The sequence below is a fragment of the Melozone crissalis genome, unplaced genomic scaffold, assembly GCF_028551555.1.
Source record: "Melozone crissalis strain CALT ecotype California unplaced genomic scaffold, PUWL_Pcris_2 ptg000027l_1, whole genome shotgun sequence".
Taxonomy (NCBI): Eukaryota; Metazoa; Chordata; class Aves; order Passeriformes; family Passerellidae; genus Melozone; species Melozone crissalis.
In genome coordinates, this window is record NW_026535805.1 from 67,133,076 (window position 1) to 67,156,348 (window position 23,273).

At 38.6% G+C, this 23,273-nt stretch overlaps 1 protein-coding gene across 2 annotated transcripts in view; it reads left to right on the forward strand.

The window, feature by feature from the left end:
- The window catches only part of ARHGEF10 (Rho guanine nucleotide exchange factor 10), a 108,667-nt gene that overhangs the window by 51,744 nt on the left and 33,650 nt on the right, over nucleotides 1–23,273 (forward strand). For both annotated transcript variants that reach the window (XM_054279767.1, XM_054279768.1), the window contains 4 exons: nucleotides 1,197–1,367; nucleotides 3,674–3,819; nucleotides 6,141–6,316; nucleotides 22,047–22,162. In XM_054279767.1, coding sequence (XP_054135742.1) covers nucleotides 1,197–1,367; nucleotides 3,674–3,819; nucleotides 6,141–6,316; nucleotides 22,047–22,162 — 609 coding nt within the window. The remainder of the gene's footprint in view (nucleotides 1–1,196; nucleotides 1,368–3,673; nucleotides 3,820–6,140; nucleotides 6,317–22,046; nucleotides 22,163–23,273) is intronic.

The following is a 23,273-nucleotide window of genomic DNA, read 5'->3' on the forward strand; positions in this document are numbered from 1 at the left end:
CAGGCAGTAAGGGCACTGCAGGAAAGCCTCAGTAAACTAGATTTACTATAGATTACTTGCTTAGTAAAATAAAGCTTATGAATAGTTTTCTAGTAAAGATGTAGCTCAAATATGCTTCTTGTTTATATCTGTTTGTTAGCTAGTAACACTTCAAAACATTACTAGGAACTTAGTGGCATTTCTTTCTATTGAAGAAAAAACTAGAGGATTAAATTCATACCTTGGATAGTTTAGGAAATTCATACCTTGGATAGTTTAGAAACTCTCTGACTATTGGCTCACAAGACCTGCTAGAGTATGTTCAGCTTTCTTCTGACCTGCAGCGTCTTGTTTCTTCTCCCCTGGAGACTGTGGATTGGACAGAGTCCTTGGGTCTCATGTCAACAGGCAGTCAAGCTGCAGGAAGGGCACAATTCCCCAGTATAGACCTGCTACAGAAAAATTTGCTCTGTTTTTACCTCCTTCCAGACCACAGCAGATCTACCCCAGTAAGCACTTTTCGTTAGCTATGTTCACAGGTGCCAAGAGCGGGACAGGCTTTGGGCTGCAGGTCTGGGAATTACTGGAGGTAAAGGAGCAGAGGTAATCATGGGGGAAGCATGTGAATTGCAAGCCATGGTGAGAGTTTTTGAAATAGCAGGAACGATGAATTTTATTGTGGCAGGAAGATTTTTAAGTGCTCTAGGAATGGAGATAAAGTATAATTCCAACTGTTCCTACTATATGCCTGCAAAAGAGAAAAAGTTGGAGGAGCTGTTGTGACCTTAATGATGTAATGTCTCCTACTTTAGGAGGAGTATGCTGTCCATGTTTTAATGAGGAATAATAACAGTAATAAAGATAATACGATATTATTATGACAAATACCAGAAAAGTTTCATTTAAAATCATTGTTTATAGACACATACATATTACAGTATATTACTGATTGCCAGATTGTTTAATACTATCTCCCTTCTCTGTAATTTTGTTCTTTAAATAAGGATGTATGTGATCCCATTCAGTATATTTTAAAGAATTACTATGATATTTGGGAAGTTAAGCAATGTGCTGTCTGAATATTCATTAGGTGCTTATTGGTCTTACTATTTAGTAGTACTTAAGAATGTAGTTGTAACTGTACATTCTGTAATCTTTAAACCTGACTTTGAAAATAAATCCAATGGTTTTTTTTTTGTTTTGTAATTACTTCTCAGGATATGTTGAAGAATACTAATAAAGGACATCCTGACAGATTACCTCTACAAATGGCTCTTACAGAGCTCGAGACATTGGCAGAGAAGTTAAATGAAAGGAAAAGGGATGCAGATCAGCGCTGTGAAATAAAACAAATAGCGAAAGCAATGAATGAACGTTACCTGAACAAGGTAAGGCAAGTAGGAAAGTATAATGGAGATGGAAGAGTCAGTTTCTGGGCCTTGAGTAATCTCTACAACAGACACCAAAGAGACAGCTATGTTGGTTTTTTTCTATAGAGATCAAGATGTCATGTAGAATGACATGGGGTCATTCTAGTGGTAGATATGAGATGTCACCTGCCTCTGGGACTGAATAGGCTCACCACTGTGTGCTGGAATAGGCAACACACTGAACTTGTCTCAGCAGTATTGGTGTTCTGTGGCAGTGTAGGAAATAATAATATATAGTAAAATTTCTTGTACGTGTTCTATGTGGAAAAAATCAACTTTTAATTTATCCTGGAAGTGGGGAATTACTCCTGTGTAAAGAAAGGGTCCATGTCCTTATACAGCAGTGCTTCCAACTGTGAAGCATTTCAGGATGTGCTATTGAATGCATTCAACATCTTCCTTGTTTTAGGGAAAATCTCCATCTATGTCATCCATATATTTGCATAATACAATAGAAATGTCTGAAAAGAACTCTAGAAGACATTCAGTAAGAAGGAAGAAACAATCTATTTTATTTGAGTTCTTTTATTAGTAGCTGTCTATACTGTGGATATATATATCCTTGTTTTATTTGTATCATAAATGATTCCTTCTTTCCCATGAAGTGAGGCATAAATGCTTCAATTACTGCTTTTGTGAAATTTCAATTTATTATCTTGTGGACTCCTTCTGAGGTAGAGTAGTGGGGATGTGTTGAAGGAATGAGGTTGTTTTTGGAGGTACAAAAAAGCACATCTTTTAGGAAAGCAATAGTCAACCAGAAACTCTTATTTTAAGCTATGGAATGCTGAATTAATTTTCATACTGGAACAGTATTTCCATTCTAAGTGCATTAGAAGATGAATTCAGACATTTTACTTTCTTTTCTCATTGTCATAATCCTGCTTCTTGAAGCAGCTATTAACCATCTGCAAATAGTTCCAAGACACAGAATGTGCTTTTGAAGAGGTGGCCCAGGTTACCTTTTGTCAGTTGATATTGATTGCAAGATTTTTTGTTTTATGCAGTGGGTGATTCACTGATATATACATGGGTTGTAACTCCAAATCTCACAGGGTCCCACAGGCCTTGTGTGTTAATATCACAGAATCAGCTGAGTTGGAAGGGACCCACATGGATCATGGAGTCCAGCTCCCGTCTCTGCACAAGACGAGCCCTGAGAGTCACACCAAGTGCCTGAGAATTGTCCAAATGCTTCTTGAACTATGTCAGGCCTGGGGCTTTGACCACTACCCTGGGGAGCTGTTTCAGTGCCCAAACACCCTCTGGGTGAAGAGTCCTCCCCTCACAAGGAAGCTGTAGACTGCAGTGAGGTCTCCCCTCATTCTCCTCCACACTGAACAGATCAAGTGACCTCAGTTACTCCTCACACAGCTTCCCCTCAAGGCCTTCACCTTGAGGCCATTGGCTTTGGACACTCTAATACCTTCATATCTTTCTTACATTTTGGCACCCAAAACTGCACACTATATTCAGGTGAGGCCAGTGCAGAGCAGAGTAGGACAATCCCTCCCTTGCCTGGATGGCCCCCAGGACATGGTTGGCCCTTCTGGGCCTGTATATTTGCATATACAGTTTTGGAACAATGCCAGCCAGGGTGAAATAGGTGGTGAAGGAGGTGGTTGATTAGAAAATTAGTGAGTTATGGACCATTTAATTCTGTTGGATACTATGGAGATGTGTTTGACATGTAAGGGATTGGTTCATGCTTGCACACAGTGGCTGATCCTCAGCCCTTGAAGGCAAATGTCAGGAAGAGTTTACATGCCAAGAATCTCTGGGATGTGTCATCTTCTCCACAGTCTGTGACACCCTGGAAGCTGCACTCCTCAGCTGTGGAGCCCAGGGGGACAGAGCAGGCTGAGCACACTTCCTCCTCACACTCTGGCTCCCACTCTGGGCAGCTGGAATCATGTGTAGGTCTTCAGTGGACTATGAAAGAAGAGACTAAGGAAGGGAATCTCAGAAATTGTGGAAGAAGTAATTTATTTTGCCAAGAAACCTTAATCAGTGTGGAAGATTCCCAGAGCAACCATGGTCTACGTTAAGATGCAAAGCCCTTTAAGTCCACATGGATGACAGCAGAAGTTACTGTTTTTCTGAATCAAAAGCAGATTAATAAAGAGACCTAATTCCCTTGGCAAATCCACCTGCAATCACTTGTGCTAGGATGGCAAGTGATAACCCATTGTTTTTGCTTTTTGTGTGCTGGATGTTGGATGTACTGTGTGTAATATACAATGCTGATTGTTTTCAAAATCCAGCTACTGAGCAGCGGGAACAGATACCTCATACGGACTGATGATATGGTTGAGACAGTTTATAATGACAAAGGAGAAATTATTAAAACCAAAGAACGGCGCCTTTTCATGTTGAATGATGTGCTGATGTGTGCAACAGTGAATATTCGGTAAGATTTCACTTACATTATTTAGATGATTGTTTGAACTTCAGATGGAAAAAAATGACACTTAATGAATTGCTTTTGTGCTGTTGTATTTAGTGTGGCTAATGATTTCTAGGAGTAGTCATAATAAAAGGATCACTAGCTTTATTATAGCCCTCCAAATTGCTGGTTGGTATTTGGAAGTTCTAGAGTAAATTTGTCAGAAAATTCTATCACTTGGAGATTACAGGTAGAAATGATCTGTAGTGTCTTTTTACTGCTATGTATTAGTGCTTGGTGGAATACAGGCATGCCCCAAGGTAAGACTTTGTTCTCTTCTTCCTTAAATTCAGACTGTAACACACACAGATTTGTAACTTGACACAATTTGTAAATACCATCCTCTGCAAAGCAAACAACCTCCAACAAACAAACAAACAAAACAAAATCCATAATGGTAATGCGGGTTGCCAAAAATAACCTGGAACTTGCTAACAAAGTTCCAGATGGGGAAGGGTTATTATCTCTGGAAGCAAACATTGAAAGATTAAAGGTGAAATTCTTTGAAAAAAGCCTTTTTTTTCATAGTTCCTTCTGTGCTTTTGTTGGCTGTAGCTATTACTGTTACTAAATGTCTATGTATGCCAAGGTTTTGTTTGCATTCATATGTTGCTTGTATCATAAATTGTTTTATGTAATGGTACATTCTGACAAAGAAAATGTAGATTGTTACAATCTTCCAAGAACAGCTTTTCTTAAGCATAATATGAGTTGATATCTTAATTCATTACTGAAGTATGAATTCTGTACATATATTTCTAAATGTGTGATTGCTTGGTCTCATGTCCATGTGAGTGAGAAGTGCCATGTAATAACTACACTTCAGGAAATTAAGAAGCTCATGTCAATTATCCTGTGGTCCTTACCTTTACGAATTCTTTACTTTCTTAGTAACACTTGAATATTGTTTTTAACTGTTCATATTTTATCTTCTTTCATACCAGTACAGTCTTGGATTTTCTGTATTTGTACTTGAAGCAGCAAACTGCAGTCTGTTTTTGTTTTCCATTAAAACGCTAAAGTTAAAAGTTCATGATCATGCCAGATCTCTGACCCTCTGAGGGTTATGCCCTCTGTAAAAGTATGTATCTTTTGCAAGCCATAGAAAATTCTTCTGTAACCAGTGGACCCTAGGCACCTGGGACATCTGAGTGCTTCTGCTGTGCAAAAGATAGATATTTTTACAGGTGACACGACCCTCAGGTCTTTCTTTGCACACAGCGTAGATGACCAGCAGGAGCTGGTGGCCTGACTCTGAAGTAACAGTAGTTGGATGGGGTGGATGCTATCTCTAGTGACTGAACAACTGCGTCCTGCCTAGGTTTTTTTGTTACTTCTGAGCTAGGTCAAGAATTTATAAATATTTGCTTAAGTTGTGGCAGTTGTGTTCTTTGTTCGTACGTGCTTCCTCATTGAAACAAAAGTCTGTGTTGCAGATAGGTAGCTGACTAACTGAATTTCAGCATTTAGTTACTGTTCTCAATAAATGCGTTTTGCTGATTTCTCTCAAGCAGCTGACTTCTGGATTTCAGTCATTCATTTTGTGAACTAAACCTTTTTTGCTTACTTTAACATCTCCTTTGTCCTTTATAATAAATGTTTGTTACATGTTCTTGAATGGGAATAAGAGAATGAAGGAAACAAAGTAAAATTAGTATTTATGTCGTTTCTATTCCTAAGGAGCTTCCTCAGTGTGCTCTTTGCTCTGAAATGCCTGTTGTGATGCACGCTTCTTAAGCAGGAGCTCAGGCAGGATTACTCTTGGAAGCTGCAGCAGTTGCAGAGGTCTGCTGTATAGAACAGTCTGGGCTGTGGAACTTGGCAGAAATGTTGGCTTGTCAACCCTTCAGTTGTCCTTCCTGTTCCCAGCGGTCATTCAAAGGTTCCATCATCCCTACTTCCCTAAACATAGCAGTTAGGGCCCCAAAAGAAGTCTTTCAAAAAAATCAGGAAAATGTGGAGCCAAAGTATAATCCCAAGCACTTGTATTAGGATTTCAGAATGCACATTGATCTTAAAAGATGGTCACTTATGTTTTTCTATAAAGGTGTAAGGACTGTTGTTGGCAGTCCTGTGGTGCTTGCACACAAGATTGTCTGCACCTGCATGGCTGTTCTTTGCACGCTGAGAAAGGTCATTCACAAAAGTCAGCCTGATACATGTATTTGCTTCAAGTCGTGCACTGTACTCAAGCTGATTAACAGCAGATTTTAGAAGCTAAAATAATAAATAGTATACTCTGAAACACAATTGCTTGTCACAGCTATAATTTGTGCATCTTCCAGCTCTTCCTATGAAAGCAGTGGCACCACGACAACTGGCCAGAGGTATTTACTGAAGTGGAGTGTACCGCTGGGACAAGTGGACGTCATAGAGTATGGCACCAGTGAGGGCCAAGGAGACAACTGCAGGTTCCCACCCCAGCTCCCTGCTGAAAATGTCATCATTAACTCTAAGCCAAGTAAGTGACAGGAGTTACTGACTTTTACAGACTACTTTCAAATCTATAGTTGAAATTCAGTGAGCTACTGAAAACAAAGGAAAGCATTTTGTTGGTGAAGATTTCTGTAACGTGAAGAGTAGTAAAGCCTCTTTCTTTGGAAACTGAGAATGCATAAAGTGACAGCCAGGCTCCTGCCTTGCAACATGAATTACTTGCATTTGTCGTAGATTAGAATTTTATGCATGAATGAGTAAAGAGTTCCAAAGCATGAGAGAGTGCTGACATGCAAAAATGGGAGTTTGATGTGGTGCACCAGTGGTCTCATGGTCACTGGTTCTGCCTTTGTTCTTTATCCCACAGTTAGAGCAAAGAAGTTTCTCTCAATAAAGATGACCAAACCATCCTGTTGCTGTGATAAAGAGTCTGGACACAAGTGGTTACTGCAGGGTAGTTCTTTCAAGCCCATGGCATCTTGCCCTTCAAACTTGTGCTTCAGAAAAAAACATTAATGAATGTTTTTGAAACTATATGTTAATAGGTAATTTCCTCCTAGCCTCTCTCCAAAAATGACCTCAAGCTCTGAATTTACAAATTCTTCTGTGCTAGTTAATCCCTCCTACACATCTGCCAACTGCTTTCAAGAGAAATATGAATTTTAAGACTTTGCTTATTAGCTAGACTTTCATATATAAGGAGTTTTTTATATGCCCTGTTTATTGCCTAAATATTGTAATATTAAATGCATTGAATATCTCTAGATTGTAATTTGATTCCTATTCATGGATTATAATTCACATGGATTTCAGTGCTAGTAGCTCTAGGCATTATTTCACAGTACATTTATTTAATATTGCGCCCTTGGCTTAATGAATTTTCCCATAGTTGTGCTATAAAGAGGCATAAATGCTACAGCATCAGTGTAACATTTACTACCCCCTGTATTCTCCAGGATGGTTTTTGTCAGGTCTTCCTGCTCCTCCTTTTGTAAATAGCTACAGAAAATTTTATGGGCACTTATGTCTTTATTTCAAGAGTGACTTAATTCTTGTAACTCCTTTTAAGCAATAAGGGACTACTTGGAGAATGAGATTAAAGCCTTTATCTTATCATTTACCAGCTGCTGTATGCATAACCCTGAGAGAACTATATAAATAAGTCTATTTCTTAGAATTGGGGGTCCCTTTTGTAGGTGAGTGTGGGAGGAACAGATTGTTGAATATTCCTACTATGATTTTGTGCAACAGTTTCACAGCTGATAAGACCAAATCCTTGCATGTCAGCATGGTTGTATGGGGAAGAAAAGCATGAAGGGAGAAACAAAAACTCCTTACCAAAAATTCATTAGAACTTACTTGAACCTCTTAGCTTTTGAGGTTTTTCAGCTTCATCATGTTTGGTGACAAAATCACACAAGAAGAGAAATGACTTTGTACATCATTTGTAAATCAACCTTCAGGTTAAATGGTACTCTGTAGGTAAAATGTGAGCTGAACTAGTTTTTCTCTTGGTAAGCTCTGTTATATTAATTCAGTCTTCTAATAAAAAGGATAAAAAGATAAGAAATAAAAAGGATTTGAAGGATACTGGGTATACTGAAAAAATCCTCCCTCTGGTTTAATCAAACTTTCTTGGAAAATGATCCAACTAAATTGAATATAAACAATCATGAAGGAGGAACATCATAGCCTTTTTTTTGCACATACTACTGTGTTTGCATTAGCTGTTACTCTGAATGCAGAGTTGTTTGAACTGACTTTTATAGACAAGTCTGAATACACACCTAATTATTAATTAGGTAATTAGTTATTCTGTGGAGTTGTCTCCTTAGTTCCAGTTTAACCTGGCTGCTAAAGATTACAGAAGCTCAGAAAGCACAGTCTTCCTGCAGAGGTTCAGACTGGTAAGACTGTGTACCGGTTCAGTGTTGCTTCTTATTTACACCCACCAAGTTGCTGCATTTTATAGTTGATGATGACATGATCTTTAATATGGTAGTATCACATCATTAATGAGACTACTGGATGTTTACTACACGTTGCAAAGTGGTAACAGAAAAATCCTATCTACTCTGCCTGAAATTTAATATCTTTGCAGTCATCATAAAATTATGTCTCCCTCTGTTTTCAAGGTATATGATGAAATCCCAGTGGCCTCATGGTATGTGGTTTTAATAAAATATAGTGATCAAGAACAGTTTGGAATGCTACAGGCAAAATCCTGAGACACAGAACCGTTTCTCAGACCTGATTTTCAGCTTACATATCCAGTTTGTGGGTACTGAAAAGATACAGAATTATGATGATTCTGTGTAAGCAGTACATTAAGTAGTAGAGGGATTGCCTCTTGCATTTCTGGAGGACTGAGAATAGTTGGTTAGTATCTGCCACATGCCAGATTGAGTCCTTGACTCCTATAAGGTTGGTATTCTGACATTGCTGCTGTGATTAGCAAGGATTCTTGACGGATTCAGGTTGTGTTCTTGTGAGGATTACTGATTATTAGTTACATTTCCCTTATCATGGCACTTTTTTATCCACGAAAACATTTTGTGTGAGTAGATAGCTGTCACAATTGTATCTTGCTGCTTATTTTTGAGTAAATGCAATTGGTGCTTCCAGTTTTCTGTGATGTTGCAAGAAAAAGCAGTTTAGTCTAAAGACACAAACTTTACTTTGGGTGCTGAATTAATAGCTAAATTTGAATTAATCTTGTACAGCCTGTAATAAGCAACTGAAAGGTTGAACAATTTTATGAGTATGAATAAATCAAAGACGTGCTTCAGTACTGTTCTAAGATGAAAAAGCAAGGACTGTGTGAACTTAGTTTTCACTTGGCAAAATCATCAATGGGCAGTTTTATACCCCACTGAGTTTTGTTTATCAGTCTTTTGTCTCTGGATTCTACAGAAGAACACACTTAGGGGTTGTTTTTTGGTTTTACGCTGTTTGTGTTTTGGTAGGAAAAACTGTGTGGCCTGAGGGTGTATGGGGCAAAACAGGAAAAGTTTACTTGAGTGTATTCTGCTGTACTGCCCTGTCCTTGGTGTGCTCTTGCCTTTTTCCTGTTCTCCCCTAGCACCAACAGTAGACCAAATTCTCATAGTTACAAACATGAAGAGGGATTGAAGTCTTAGCTGTTTGATGGGGTCCTTTATTTGTACAATTCTAATTTTTTTCTTAGTGGAGCACAATTACAACTTGTTTTTGCTTCCTGCAATCATAACCAATAAACATTTCACAATCTCAGTCTTCAGGAAAAAATGCATTTCTCTCAGCAAATTAGTCGAACTCCTGTTTCATGTATTGGAGTTAGTCTTGCTTGAAAGTCTGTATGACTCTCTGGCACCCCAGACAGTTTTTGTGGAAGCAGTTATTTAATTATGTGTGCCAAAAAGTGTGATGTGTTAATTTTCTTCATAGAACCATTGGCAGAAAGATGTGAGATAATGGTTTTTCCCCTGGTAAATCCATGTATTGTTTCTGTAGGCTGTTGCTGTTCTCTTCGCCCCAGTTAGTCCATGTGCAGAAGGACAGACACAGTCATAGTATGGAAAAGTTGAATTAATATAGGAACAGGGGAATGTTTTCAGTGGCAACAGAAATTTATATATTCTTGTTTTTGATTTACTTGCATTGGTAAGAAATTCACCTCCCTCACCTGGCCGGTGATGCTGTACCTGATGCCTCTCAGGACATTCTGGCCCTCCTGGCTGCCAGGGCACTGCTGACTCAGATTCAACTTGCCGCTGACAAGGATCCCCAGATTTCTTTCTGTTTGGCTGCTCTCCAGTGTCTGTGCTCAGTCTGTTCCTGCATCCAGGGATGCCCTGTCCCATGTGCAGGATCCAGAACTTGCCCTTGTTGAACTGCCTATGGTTGGTAGTTGCCCAGCCCTATAATTTGTCAAGGTTTCTCTGCAGAGTCTGTCTGCCTTCAAGGGAGTTGACAGCTCCTCCCAATTTAGTGTCATTGGTAAAGTTCTCATTATTTCTTGGAGTCATTTATGAAGACATTGAAGAGAACTGAGCCTAAAATGAAGCCTTGGGAAACACCAGTACTGACAGGTCACCAGTCTGGTGCTACCATCCCATTCACAATAAATAACCCTTGGTGCCTGACCCATGAGCCAGTTTCTCACTCATCACATTATGTGTTTATCCAGCTGTGTACTGGACATTTTGAGACCTGTGAGAACCCTCAGATCAATAGCTTTAATGAAATCACAGTTCATATCAACTAGCTTCCCCTGATCAACTATCTGGGTTACTTTATCATAAAAGTAAATCAAGTTTCTTCAACAGGACTTCAGTTTCATGAACTTGTTCTGGCTGGACCAATGACTGTGTTGTCTTTCAGGTGTTTTTCACTAGCTCCAGAATAACCCTTGTAACTTTACCAGACACTGAAGTGGGACTGACAGGCATGTACTTGCCACAGTCATCCTTCTTGCCTTGGGACCATGTTTGCCAGGTTCCAGTTGACTGTGACCTCTTCAGATTCCCAATTGGGTTGAATATGTGGGAAGAGGGCATCAAGGAAGGTCAATGCTACCTGTTCTTTTACAATAAAAAAAAGGATGGATGAAAGCACAGTGAATACAACTTGTTTTTAATATGTCATTGATATGAAATATTATAAATATTTTCCAAAAATTTAAATAGTATAGTCAAAGGGGAAATTCGTAACTTCTTACCAAAATATTCAGTATTAGCCCTCTAGAAGAATCAGAAGACAACCTTTCCTTGCAATTCACCCATGTGTACATAAAATCACTGTGACTATGTGTACTTCATTGCCTTTTAATTGGGAATATAGGAATGGAAATCAAATATACTAGCCAGAGTTTCATTTTATCAGACTTCTGGCACATGTTATGAGTTTGCAGCACTTCATGCAAACTGCTGATGGGTTGTGAATTGTGGTTTGTGCTGAGGCAAATGGCGGTTTGGTGCTGCAGCAACAACCACCCCCAGTTGCCTGTTCTTGGGTCCCCAAGAATGAAAAGGGTGAGTGACAAGTTTCTCACAGGGCTTTTATTTAAGAAGACCAGACTAGAGAGACTCTGTAGAACCAAAGGGAGAGGGCTAGGGCATCCTGCTGTGTCTGGGTGGGAAACCAGTGTCTGGCACCAGTGTTCTACTCTGATCAGCTTGATTAAGAGACATAGACAGCATGGACAGTTACTTAAGCAAAGAAATATCAATTTGAGCAATATGTCTAAAGGCTGAAAGGGGAAATGAGTCAGACCCAACTGTATTATATATCCATGCAGTGATGAGCTCTGAAGAAAACAATGACATCAAAAATCAGGTTAGTATGCTTGTGGCTGCATTTTCATGTCATTTTTTTCTTTCACATGTTTTCAGTTTGTAACTGAGAGCAAAGCTCAGCACTGCTAAACCACAGCTTTTCCCCTTTCTCATTCAGAGTTCCAGGGATACATTTGTACTCTGTTTCCCCTTGATTGTGTTCTTGATCCCTGTGGGGTTTGTTTACTGTCAAATATAGTAGTGACATGATGCTCAAGTGCAGAAATGATTTCTCTCTTCCACGTTTCCTTCTGCTTGATACAGTCACTTTGTGTGGGCCTTTGAGTGTTGCTAGGGAAACAGGGAGGGATAGAAGTGTGTGCACTTCTTTCTGTCAATATCTTGCTCAGTGGAATGACATCTCTTTTCAAAAATGAAGATAGTGCTGCTGTGATAGCCATTGTCTTTAAAGCTGGGTTTTTTTGCAGGTTTGTCTAATGAGAGATACAGAATTGGGGAAGAAAAAAAAAGTCAGCTTTATGATCCCTCTAAGGCACAGCAATAGTAATACAATATCCGGAGTAAGCAAAACTAATATTAAATGACATGTCAACTCCAGCATTGGTGATAAGATTTTAGAAAGAAAGGTGTGGCATGACTTGCTAATTGAACTAGCTTTAATCTCAATGAAAATGTATGGCTTTATTTTAAAGTAAATGTTATCGAAGGCAATACTACACACTAAATTATATTTAATATATTTATAAATGTAAATTGTTGCTGATATATACAAACAAAAGACCTAAGAGTTTAAATAAATCTGGTGCCAAAAAGCCTGTTCATTTGAGCAAATGGGGTGACATTAAATACTTGACTTTGTTAAGCAGACATAAGTTTCTATCTAGTGGATTAGGCAAGGATCAATTTAGGTGTTACATGCTTGTCTCACCCATGCAGGATGAGATCCTTCTCTTTGCTTTTTGTATTTTTTATAGCAATTAGAGGATTTGTCATCCACTTCCTATAAACTTAGTTCTGTGTTGCCAGGGATCTCATCCACATCATGACACAGAGTAGTAAAATTATTAGAAACCCAGCTGGTATGGAAGAGGGAGGTGAGCTCCTCACAGTGCCATTTCCACAGGACTTGTTATAGTCTGGTTGGAGCTCCAGTGTAAACCTCTGGCAGCTTGGCCAGTTTACAGCTGCCCTGTCTTGGGACCCTGCAGTACTTCCATTGTTTAAATGCCTTCCCATATGTACTTTCGTTGCCTATTTATATCAGCATTGATCTTTTTGCACCCAGTTTCTCCCTCACCCTTTGTGCCATGCAGGTGCATCCCAGAGGCCCTGTGTGACTTCTCTCCCTCCTTAGGAGGGCAGGGGCTTCCAGGCCCATGCTGTCCTCAGCCTTCCTCTTTGGGCCTTGTGAGGCAAAGAAGAGCATGGCACCTCTTTTCTTTCACTCTCAAGTCTTTGTTTACAGCATTTTTCTTTCTCCTGGGAACAGAGCCAGGAACTGCAGTCAGTACATTGTCCAGGAAGACCCCTGACCATTGTCCCAGCTAGTGTGACACTGGGGAGCCAGGCTGTGGGGTCCACTCTAGTGAGCATATCAGGGCTCCAGTGTTTCTCCCTCATGTTCCCTGCTGCTTTAATCTCTGACACAGTACAGCTGCTTCTGTCAGAAGGAAAAATATTTATAGCCTTTTATATCTGAAATTCCCAGTGTGGTCAGGATTAGCTGGAGCTTAATATAATATTGATGCCATGCTCTCAATATATGAACTACTTCTCACTATCTCCGAGGCTTTACATTTCCTTGGTAGTTTTGCATTATTTTGTATAATTTTATTCACAAATGGTATAGCACTATGAATTCAATACCTTACTCACTTCCAGTTGCAAGCTGTTGATTTTATCTTGCTATTCCTCAAGAAATGTGAATAAGCAGTTTTGTGGTTAGATGGTAATCTTTATGCAACCTATTTCTTCAGTGTTGGATCTGGTACAAGGAGAAAGACAGGTCTCAGCATTCATGTAATTACCAGTTGAGAGAAAGGTATTAGCAACTGACAGTGAGGTAAAGAATGTTAAAAATACTTTGTCAGAGTTGAGACTTGTGAGGTTTGTTTCCCATCTCTGCTCTGTGTACTGGGTGTTGTGTGGTATTTGCTTCTGTGATTAGGACCTGAAGAACTCCCCTGTCTTGCATGGCTGTGAGAATAGTTAATTTAATACACTAGTTTGAGAGACTCAGATTATAAGTTTCAATAATTAAGAACATAAATTATGTTTAGATGGATACATGATTAAAGTATGATTAGACTGAACAATGTCATTTCATGTTTATGATAAAGCTCTTCATGGTGGTTGGTGATGGAGAGTCCTGACTATATCCTGGCTGCTTGCTTACACCATGTCTGAACTGAATAGTTTGCATTCTAGAAAGCTTGAGGGGTTTATTGCTTACCACCTAATACTTTGTATATGCTTGTGCTGCTTCTTTCCACACTAGGTTACTAAGCCTAAGTTAGGGTTGTACTGCAAGGATACGTGCGAGTAGCTGTGTGTAGCAGCTTTTCATTGATGGCTGCCAACTAAACTCTTGTTCTCTGACATCATTCCTGACTTCCTATTTGCTTAAATTTCCAAACCTGGAGACTGATGCCACTCAAAAACTTGGTTAGTTTGGACCTGAGAGTGTGGTATAGTATCAGAAGACCTAGTTGACTTATGATGGCTCAGATTTTTTGGGTGAATGCAACTGTGAAGATCATGAGTTGGATTTAGCATGAAAAAGCAAACCAGGGAGGGCAGAATGTCTTCTTTTCTGTGATGAACTTTAAATTGACCCGTGGACTTGTTTAGGTCATAAGCCAGGATTTTAGACAACTTTTTTTATTACTATTTTAGTCAAATTCTAACTGGCTGTTCAGAAACTCTCATAAAGGAGAAACAAGAAAACTGAACCTGCCCATGTGCTCCTCTGATACATCTATAGTAACAGGAACAGCATGAGTGAGCAGATGAAGGCACAAATATGAGGAGAGTGGTTATTTGGATGCTGTCAGGGACTTTGCTTGCATAACACAGCGTGCAGGAAGTTGGTAGTTCAGCATCTAAAACCCTCATCTGCTTTTTTACTGGCTTTAGCACTCATACAGAATTGTTGGGGACAATGTATATCAGAGGTATGGATGTGCCTCTGGTGTATAACAGTTGCTTGGATGTGTCAAGTTCTGTGCAAGATAAAGTTTTAGTACAGAAGGGGGCCCTCATCACCAGCTTTCTAGCAAAAGCTAGGTGTTCTGGGACAAGGGAGTTTGCAAGGAAACACGTTTACGTAACATCAGTATGAACTGTTAAATGAATTAGTGTTTCTGGTGTTTCCAAGATTCACAATCTTTTTGCCAACTCTGTTTATTTACTGCTGAAATAGGTATTGTGCATATAAAATGGCACATAAAGATTTCCTTTTCTGTTTGTACTTACAAAAGTAGCTCCACTAGACCTGTGAAAGGAGAATGTTGTTTCTCGCTTTGATAAGTTCTCTTCCACTGAACAGCTGTAAAGCAATGGTGTGTTTTGCATACCAGTGTATCTATAGGAACAGGATTTAGTACCAAGTATAGTGGAAGAATTCTTCAACTGCGGTGATTGAATCTTAGGCCTTATTAATAGTTTCTGGTTTTCCTTCTTTATATTAATTATCAAGGTCTTCAGTATAGAGGAAACTATTTTACTTTAGATACAACGTTGTCTTTCACAGTCTCCATTCTTGTCCTTTCTAATGGTGGGCATTATAAATTAAGCAGTGGGATACTGTCAGAACTCAGTACATCCCTCTGGGTGTCCAGAGTTGCCAGGACCTCTGCCAGGGGGCTCAGAGACCTTGGCATACAGCCCAGAACACCTGTGGGTTTGATTATGACCTGTGAAGCAAATTGCCAGCTTTGTATGAAGACTTGAAAGCCACAGAAGTTTAAGTAGTGTAATAATAAAATTATCACTAGGTGAAAAAGTAGATTTTTGGATTTTTAGAATAGAGGTTTTAGGGACCAGATGGAGGGATTTGGGAGTGTCTAGCCTTTCTTCTTCTTCTTGACCTCCATCTTCTGCTGTGATGTTGGCATTTTGGGATTGGTTTAGAATAGAAGTTCACTGTCTGACATAGGTGATAGGTATTGGAAAGTATTTGTAAACATGTTATACGTAGTTTGTAAGAGCACCGCTGTGTGTCCTGCTGAGCGTACCTCGGCTGGACAGGAGAAACATTTTTATAGATAAGATACAATAAACAACTCTGAGACCAAGAAATTAAGAACTTCAACTCATTCTTCAAATGTGCAGGCTGACACAGAGATTCTTCATGTGTCTCAGGGCTGCAATAAACTGCAGAACTCCCAAGAGGATGCTGTCTGCTTATTATTACTTCAGGAAAAAAAAATCAACATAACTTTTCTAGGACAATCAAAGCCAAATTTAAAGAATTGAACAATTCTGTCTACACTTCAATGGTTTTAAATGTATTACTGCTGCATCATCATAGTTTAACATAAATAGGTTAACAGTCTCCTGATATCTGTCTGGGTTATTATGAACTGGTCAAGAATTCATCTAGTATCATGATACTTTGCTTTCCTGAGCACTGTGCACGCTTTTCAGGTTTAAATATAGTTGAAATGTTGTGTAAGGGCCTGTTTTTTTATTATTTGCTCCAAATATGTAATCCTATACAAGTACTAGTTTGATATGCCTTCCTCAGACAGCAGCTTTTAAAGTTACCTCCCACATATGTAACTTCTTCCCCCATCCCAGGTGATTTTTATGCTCTATAAGAGGATTGAAACTTTCCCAAATCTCTTCCTTTCATAACATTTGACGTTTCAGTGTGCTGCCTAGATGCACACAGATGGCTCAGTGGGAGGAAGCAATACAAATGTGCTCAGCCTCGAAGGCCAGATTGCAAATGGCAAGTCAAATTTGGGATATACCAACCTTTCAGAGTGGTCTTCAAATCTGGCATGTTCTTCAAGCGTATCATTAATTTTGTGTTACCCCTCAGTAACACCGGAACTGTAATCAGGGAAAAAACCTTTCTCAGATTCAGTGGTGGTTTTTGCATTTGAGCATTTATGATCTTCCATTCTGTGCAACACTAGCCTGACTTCAGGGCTATGTGTGTCTCAGAAGCAAAGGAATCTCTATAAGGACCCTGAATTTTTATGATGCAGTGGTTTTCACTTCATTTCAATATAGCTTTTCCAAAAGCAATTTGTATTGATGTATTGTGGTTCTGAACTATGTGGAGAAAAGGTCATTACAATGATTATACTCAAGGCAGATGTTGTCTGTATTAGTTACTTTGCAGTAAAAGAGACACCATCAGTCTTTCTATTAACAGTATTTTGTTGCAATACTGGAAGTATTTTGACTGATGCATTTATTTTCTTTGTACGACATTTGGATTTTTACATATAAATATATATATAAAAAATTACTTGAAGAAAATCCTTCTAGTTGGGAGTAAACAGGAGTTTAGTATAGGATGGGACCAGCTGAGCCATTGTGTTTGCTTGCCCAGCAATAGATGTTCAAATTGTGGGTGATGGCATCTACTCTGTCTTTAGTAGCATAAATCTGTGATAAAATACTAATTCACAAATGGGAATCAGAACACACAGTAAGAGCTTGTAGAAAATGTTTACAGGTAACAAATCACCATAGAAAATAAAGGTGTCCCTTTGTAATTCTTAGAAAGGAAGGATAGGGTGTGAGCAGTTCAGGACTGTGATAACCAATATGCTTGAAGTGGCCATGGAAAGTGGAAATTTAGGGGAAGCGGATGGACGACAATCCCAAGGGAGCAGCTGCTGTGCCAGCACCTATTTAGGCAGCTGCTGTTGTGCAGGGAGAGAGCTGTGGCTGCTCCCCAGCAATGCAGCCTTCTGCCAGAGGTGGGAATCCTCCTCTCTGCCCAGGCACTAGCACACAAACACTTCTCTAGCATGTGTGTATTTATTCACAATACCTTCCCAATTCCACTTTTGCCTGAACCAAGTTAAACTGACTTTAACCACACCCAGGGAGTTTCCTGCAGGCTTTGAAAATGCCTGGATATAAATCCCCTAAAATTGCTTCTTTTTCAGTTATAAAAATTGCTTTGTACTAGGCAAAATTAATGAATTTGAAGCTGTGGTGCTGAGAGTAATACTGGGAAAAAAGCAGGTAAAATAAATGTTTGGTATTATACTCAAATGTATCTTGACCTAAGAAGAAATTGTTATAAAAAGCAAATCTTCTGCCCAGTTTTACATAGCAGCACAATCAATTTAAACTTTAACCTCCTTTCTTCCCTCTAAACCAATTTGTGGTTTCGTTTTCTTTTTTAACCTTGAGTGTATTTCATTGTAATGCTGAGCAAGGAATTGGGTATCTTGCAAGAATTACTGGTTGTTGGCAGTAAACTTGCCTGTTGCAGGGAGGCACAAATTCCTCTGGTTAAATCTTAGCAACAAAGGAGTTGGTGAAAAAGATTCTTGCTAGATTACACGTGGCCAAGATTTCACCCTTGATCTGTAGGTGGAATGCAAAAACGTTTCCTTTGAAGCCAATGAATATGTGGTTATTGGTTACAGCATGCTGCCTTCTGTCCTGCCCAGGCACACTCTGTAGCACGTAGGATGTGTAGAGCTGGGGAGATCCTTCTCTAAAAACATCAAGGGCTTTTTTCCCATAGGAAAAATAAGTTGTTTTAGAGTTTGATAATTAACAAGAGTGGCTTGGAAAGAGAAGGAAATGTCTTTATCATTTGTGAAACATTTCACAGTACAAAAGAAACCGACCATGTATCTGCTTTGGAGTGGAGCCAAGAGCTTTTCAGTGCACTCTCTATGGATAAAAGGAGGAGTGAACACCCACCCCAAAATAGCCAGCAATTGAATGGTCAGGGAACATGTGTGGGCTGAAGCAGCCAGTCTGTGGCTGTGAACTGAGAAACATCTGATGAACAGAGTAGTGTTTTCCCCCACCTCCACTCAAGAAAAACCCCCCATCAGACAATTCTCAGGATCAGCTGGTAGTCAGTGTTTGGTTAACCACTGAGAAGCCAGTTGTGTTTTAAAGGGCATTGTGAGTAACCCTTAGAGGACCCAGTTCAGATAAAGTTGCTATAACTTGCAACTACTATCCAGACACAATCCAAGTGATCGCTTTTTGGAGAACTTGCTTCTGATGAATCTACATCATTGTTGATTTCTGAAGTCTTATTTTTCTATGCCAGTTTTGCCCACTAGGGACCTCGGTGAAAGTCTGATATTAGTGGTGCCTATTGATGTAGTCCTTGGGTATTAAAATTTCTTCCTAACTTGGCTGTTTCTCTTTTCTAGAACATCAGAAGATGGAAGCAGACTCTCATTAATTATTTACTGTTTTGATTTTGTGCTTCCTTTCCTGTACTAAGAATGTGATCTTTTAATGAATGAGCCTAAAATTACTTTTGTTTGGTTTTTCTGTGTGACAGCCTTTCAGATGCCAGGTTAGTTTATTTGCTTTGACATTCATATTGCATCCTTTTTATCTTTACTTATTAATAGCTTATAAAATATGCATGATGCAGACAAAAGAGACTCAGATGACAATTACTGAATGAAATTCAAGATTTATGCCTTATTTCCAAGGCTGGAAGAAAGATATTTGTAAGATTATTTGAAGCTTCAAGAAGAGGATTATCAGACATGGTGGATGTCTGTATGTACTGCCCAGAGCAAGCCCATCTGTGTAGGCACTTAAAGCTTTATGGCCACAATTGAACACTATGGCATAAAGTCCTACAGCATCTGGGGCTTGCCTGGATGCTGCTTGTTATATGTTGCATTAATGTCTGTTCTCTAAACAGTAATAAACAAAATGTCTGCTGTCTTTATCAAGCTACAAAGAGTGACCCTGGCTTTTATAATTTAGGAATAATGTAATTTGCTTGGGTGAAAATATATGTCCTGTACAAGTAGAGCCTCACAGACTTAGCTTTTCACAGCCTGATTGTTCTAATTTTTCTCTTGGTTCAAGCCCACAAAGCTAAATTTCAAAAAGATTTGAAATAATTTTTCACACCATGTTTGGTTTGGTTGGTAGTGTAGTTTGTAAATGACAGGTGACTGGACTTGTGCCAAAAATTCAACTAATCAAACAATTATTTCTGTTCAGTGTGAATTCTTTTTTACAGAAATTATCTTTTCTTTAGAGAAATTTGAAGCAAGAATGATATAATTTGTTTTGTTTACAGTGCCAGACACACTGTCATGGCTTTTAGCTAGATTTCAACAGATTTCCTATTATTACTGATCTGCACCTTTCTTTGCAAGTAGCCCCATAACAATCAACAATTTTATGCATCTAGGAACTAGTAATTCTGGTACTTAACAACTTACCATTACTGTGGATGTTAGCAAGAAAAAAGGTGGAAGCTATCAGAAGGTAGATACAAGGACAGAAGAGAGATTTTTCAAGTATTTGGGTTGAAGAAAGTGACAATGCAGCTTAATGAAAGTATGGTGTTTGCAGTTCAAGAAAAGTGTTTAATTTTTTTTAAACAAAACTGCAAACATACTTAACTGACCATAATTTCAAAATTCTTTTTCTTAGCTCTACTTTGGAGTTGTTTCTTTTCATGGTGTACAATAAATGTAATTATCTTTTCTTATGGACTAATTTGGTTTTCAGGGTAAGAAAGGCTAGATTGTTCTTTTAATTAGCATTCAGAGGAGGCAAAGAAGAGGATGATAATCACATCTATTATCTGGATGGGTAAACAGTAGTAAAGGGCAGTCATTCCCTGTCTGGTGCTCAAGTGCAATGCACAGAAATAAATTTATTGATCTAATTTACCAGAAGATTTATGGGCCAGATAATAATTTGGAATTTTATGGGAATGTGTAATATTTTAAGTCTATGTTGCACTTTCCTGCAGTCAAATAGAGAACTAAATAAAGTAGCCATTAATATTTTCTTTGAGTTTTGAAATGTTATGCTTTTCTGGGTTTAACACAGACTTTCCAGCTTAATATAATGGATTGCATTAAAGAAAAACATTGTGATGGCCTCTATCTGTATGATTACTCCAAACAGGAAAATGTCTTTAGAAAATAGTTATTTTCATACCTAACTAAAAATATACTCATGATTTAAGTAGACTTGTTTCATGCATGTTATTTTTCATATTTATTCTGATTTAGGCTATTTGGACAGCTTTGTGTTTGGTTTGTGTTGTGTACCCTGGCCCTGCAGCAGGCTGGGGGAGCAGAGGTGCCAGCAGTGTGTGTGTGGCACCTGGGCTGTGCCCAGCACCCTCTGCCCTGCAGCCAGGACAGGTGGCACAGCTCGTGCCCGTGCTCCTCAGCTGTCTGCAGAGCCAGCAGCAGCACTGCATGCACACAGTGAATCCTTCTGATCCAGGGGCCTTTGCTGCCCACAGACTGGCTCCCAAAGCTCTCCTAAGGATGAAGGATCCATAGTTTGGATACTACACTGTGTGAGCTAAAGAATCTGCAGGAGTTTCCTGGCAAGATAATCCAGTCCTGTTCCTGTCATTCAGCCCAAGGGAAACATGCTGACTCTGTATGAGTCAGGGTGGGTTTTTTTATGGCACAGTGAGTGTTGTTTCCAAAGGAATTACATAACCATTCCACTCCTAGCATCATGGTAGTCAGAGTATGTTAGCAGGGGTTTTCAAGCTTTGTGCATTTAAATGGCCACCTTATCCTAGTAAACAGTGTGTTTTTCTGAGTTACTGTTCCCTTACACTTGTTGATTATTAGCATAAAATATTTCTGCTGCTGTTCAGATTTGCTGCTGATTTTAGAACAGATCCTTTATTGATTTAAGCATGACCACAGTAAAATTTCAAGTGGTTCAGTAAAATTGCAGGCTTGTGTTACAGTTAGTCTATAGATAGATGAGTTAGGCTATAGATATATGAGTTAAGCTAGAGATATATGAGTTAGGCTATAGATGCATGACCCGGACCTGTCTTGTGACCAATAAAGTAAATTTTTAATTTTAAATCATCATAGCAAAATCTACATATGAATGTTTTTGCTTGTCATGTAACCAAAAACAACCTCCAGGAAAGATGTTTGCATTAATGTGTTACAGCAAGTCTGATGTTTGCTGCTAAAAAAAACTTCCATGGCAGCAGGAGATTTTGGGACCAGTAAAGCTTTGATATTTGTTACAATTCTAGTGTGGGATATTAAAACTGCAGATAGTGCTCTCCATCATGAACAACTAGATGAACAACTCGAATCTTATTTGTAACTTAAAAGGGAGTAAGATGATCTAAAATGAAATGCAAATGGGAATGCCTGTACGTGCAAAGGAATAAAGCATTCTGATTTTAAGATGTAATATATGTTTATATTGTCTTTGTGATACTTTCCTCATTCAACTGAAAATTGCATATTTTTGTTATGTATAACCTTATGGTTTTATTTATTTCAGACAAGCTCTATATGGGACCAGGGCAACTGTACCATGATCTGCAGAACCTTTTACATGACTTGAATGTACTTGGTCAAATTAGCCAATTAATAAGCAGCCTTAAAGGAAACTATCAGGTAATAAACAAAGCTGGGTTTATTTTTCGAGTATGTTCTTGTAAAGTTGTATAATTGCCTCTCCCTGGGGTTTGTGCAAGGCATTCTTTATTCTCTCTGCAAAAAGTGGAATAATTTTTACCTCTAGTATTAACTCTAGTTAACAGCATTTACTGTTGACTGTTAAGTTTTATAAATAGATTACAGCTGTCCTTCTAATCTTGCTTTTCTTTATTGGTTTTAAGTGTAGGTGGATACTACAAGTGTCTGCATTTGTTCAGTAGCTGATAAGCTTACATGGAAACAGAATTACATTTTGATGTTAAGAAATTGGATTCTGGCAGTTAGACATGGTAGTAGGAGGATGGTTGTTTGAGGAAGCTCTTGATCCCCATCCAAGCTCATAATCCTGGCTTTTGGGGGGAAACTGTACTTAAAGCTGAGTATAAATTACAAAAATATAAAAGGATTTTCAGAAGAATTTTGAAACTATTTTGCTTTAACTTTGTTCACATCCCTTTGATTTATCTTATATTCTGGCAAACAAATGTAGTACTTAACACCACATGAAGCCTTGAGACTTCAAACAATTATTTTTTTGCTTGGTTTTTTATACATTTTATATGTAGTTAAATGTAGTTTTTAACTCCTACCTGCCACCACAGGTTGCAAATGTGTGTATATGTATGAATATATGAAAGCTGAGTTTCTCTTGACATATCTTGGCTTCAGAGTAAAGGCATTAAATAAAACAGCATTTGGTGAAGATATGTACTCTGAATGAAATTTATGGAAAGAGCGTTCTTGGAAAAAGCTTCACAAGTATTAGAAAGTGAATTTCATCTGCATAATTGGGAATATGTATAGCACAGATATACCATAAGACATTCACCCATCGCCATACAAAAAAACCTTTCTGCCTGCACTGCACTGACAGTCAGAGGCAACTACACTTTGAAAACTTAAAAATCAGTCATTGTTTCAGGGTAGATATGTGTAAGATCATTACAGGAATTTAGGTGAGGAATGAGGTTGGCTTCTTGATATTTGAAAAACACTTAAGTTGTCATAGAATTCTGATGGAAAGTGTGGTAGTGTGGGTACTTCTGTGTACTTGTTGGTCTCAATGCTT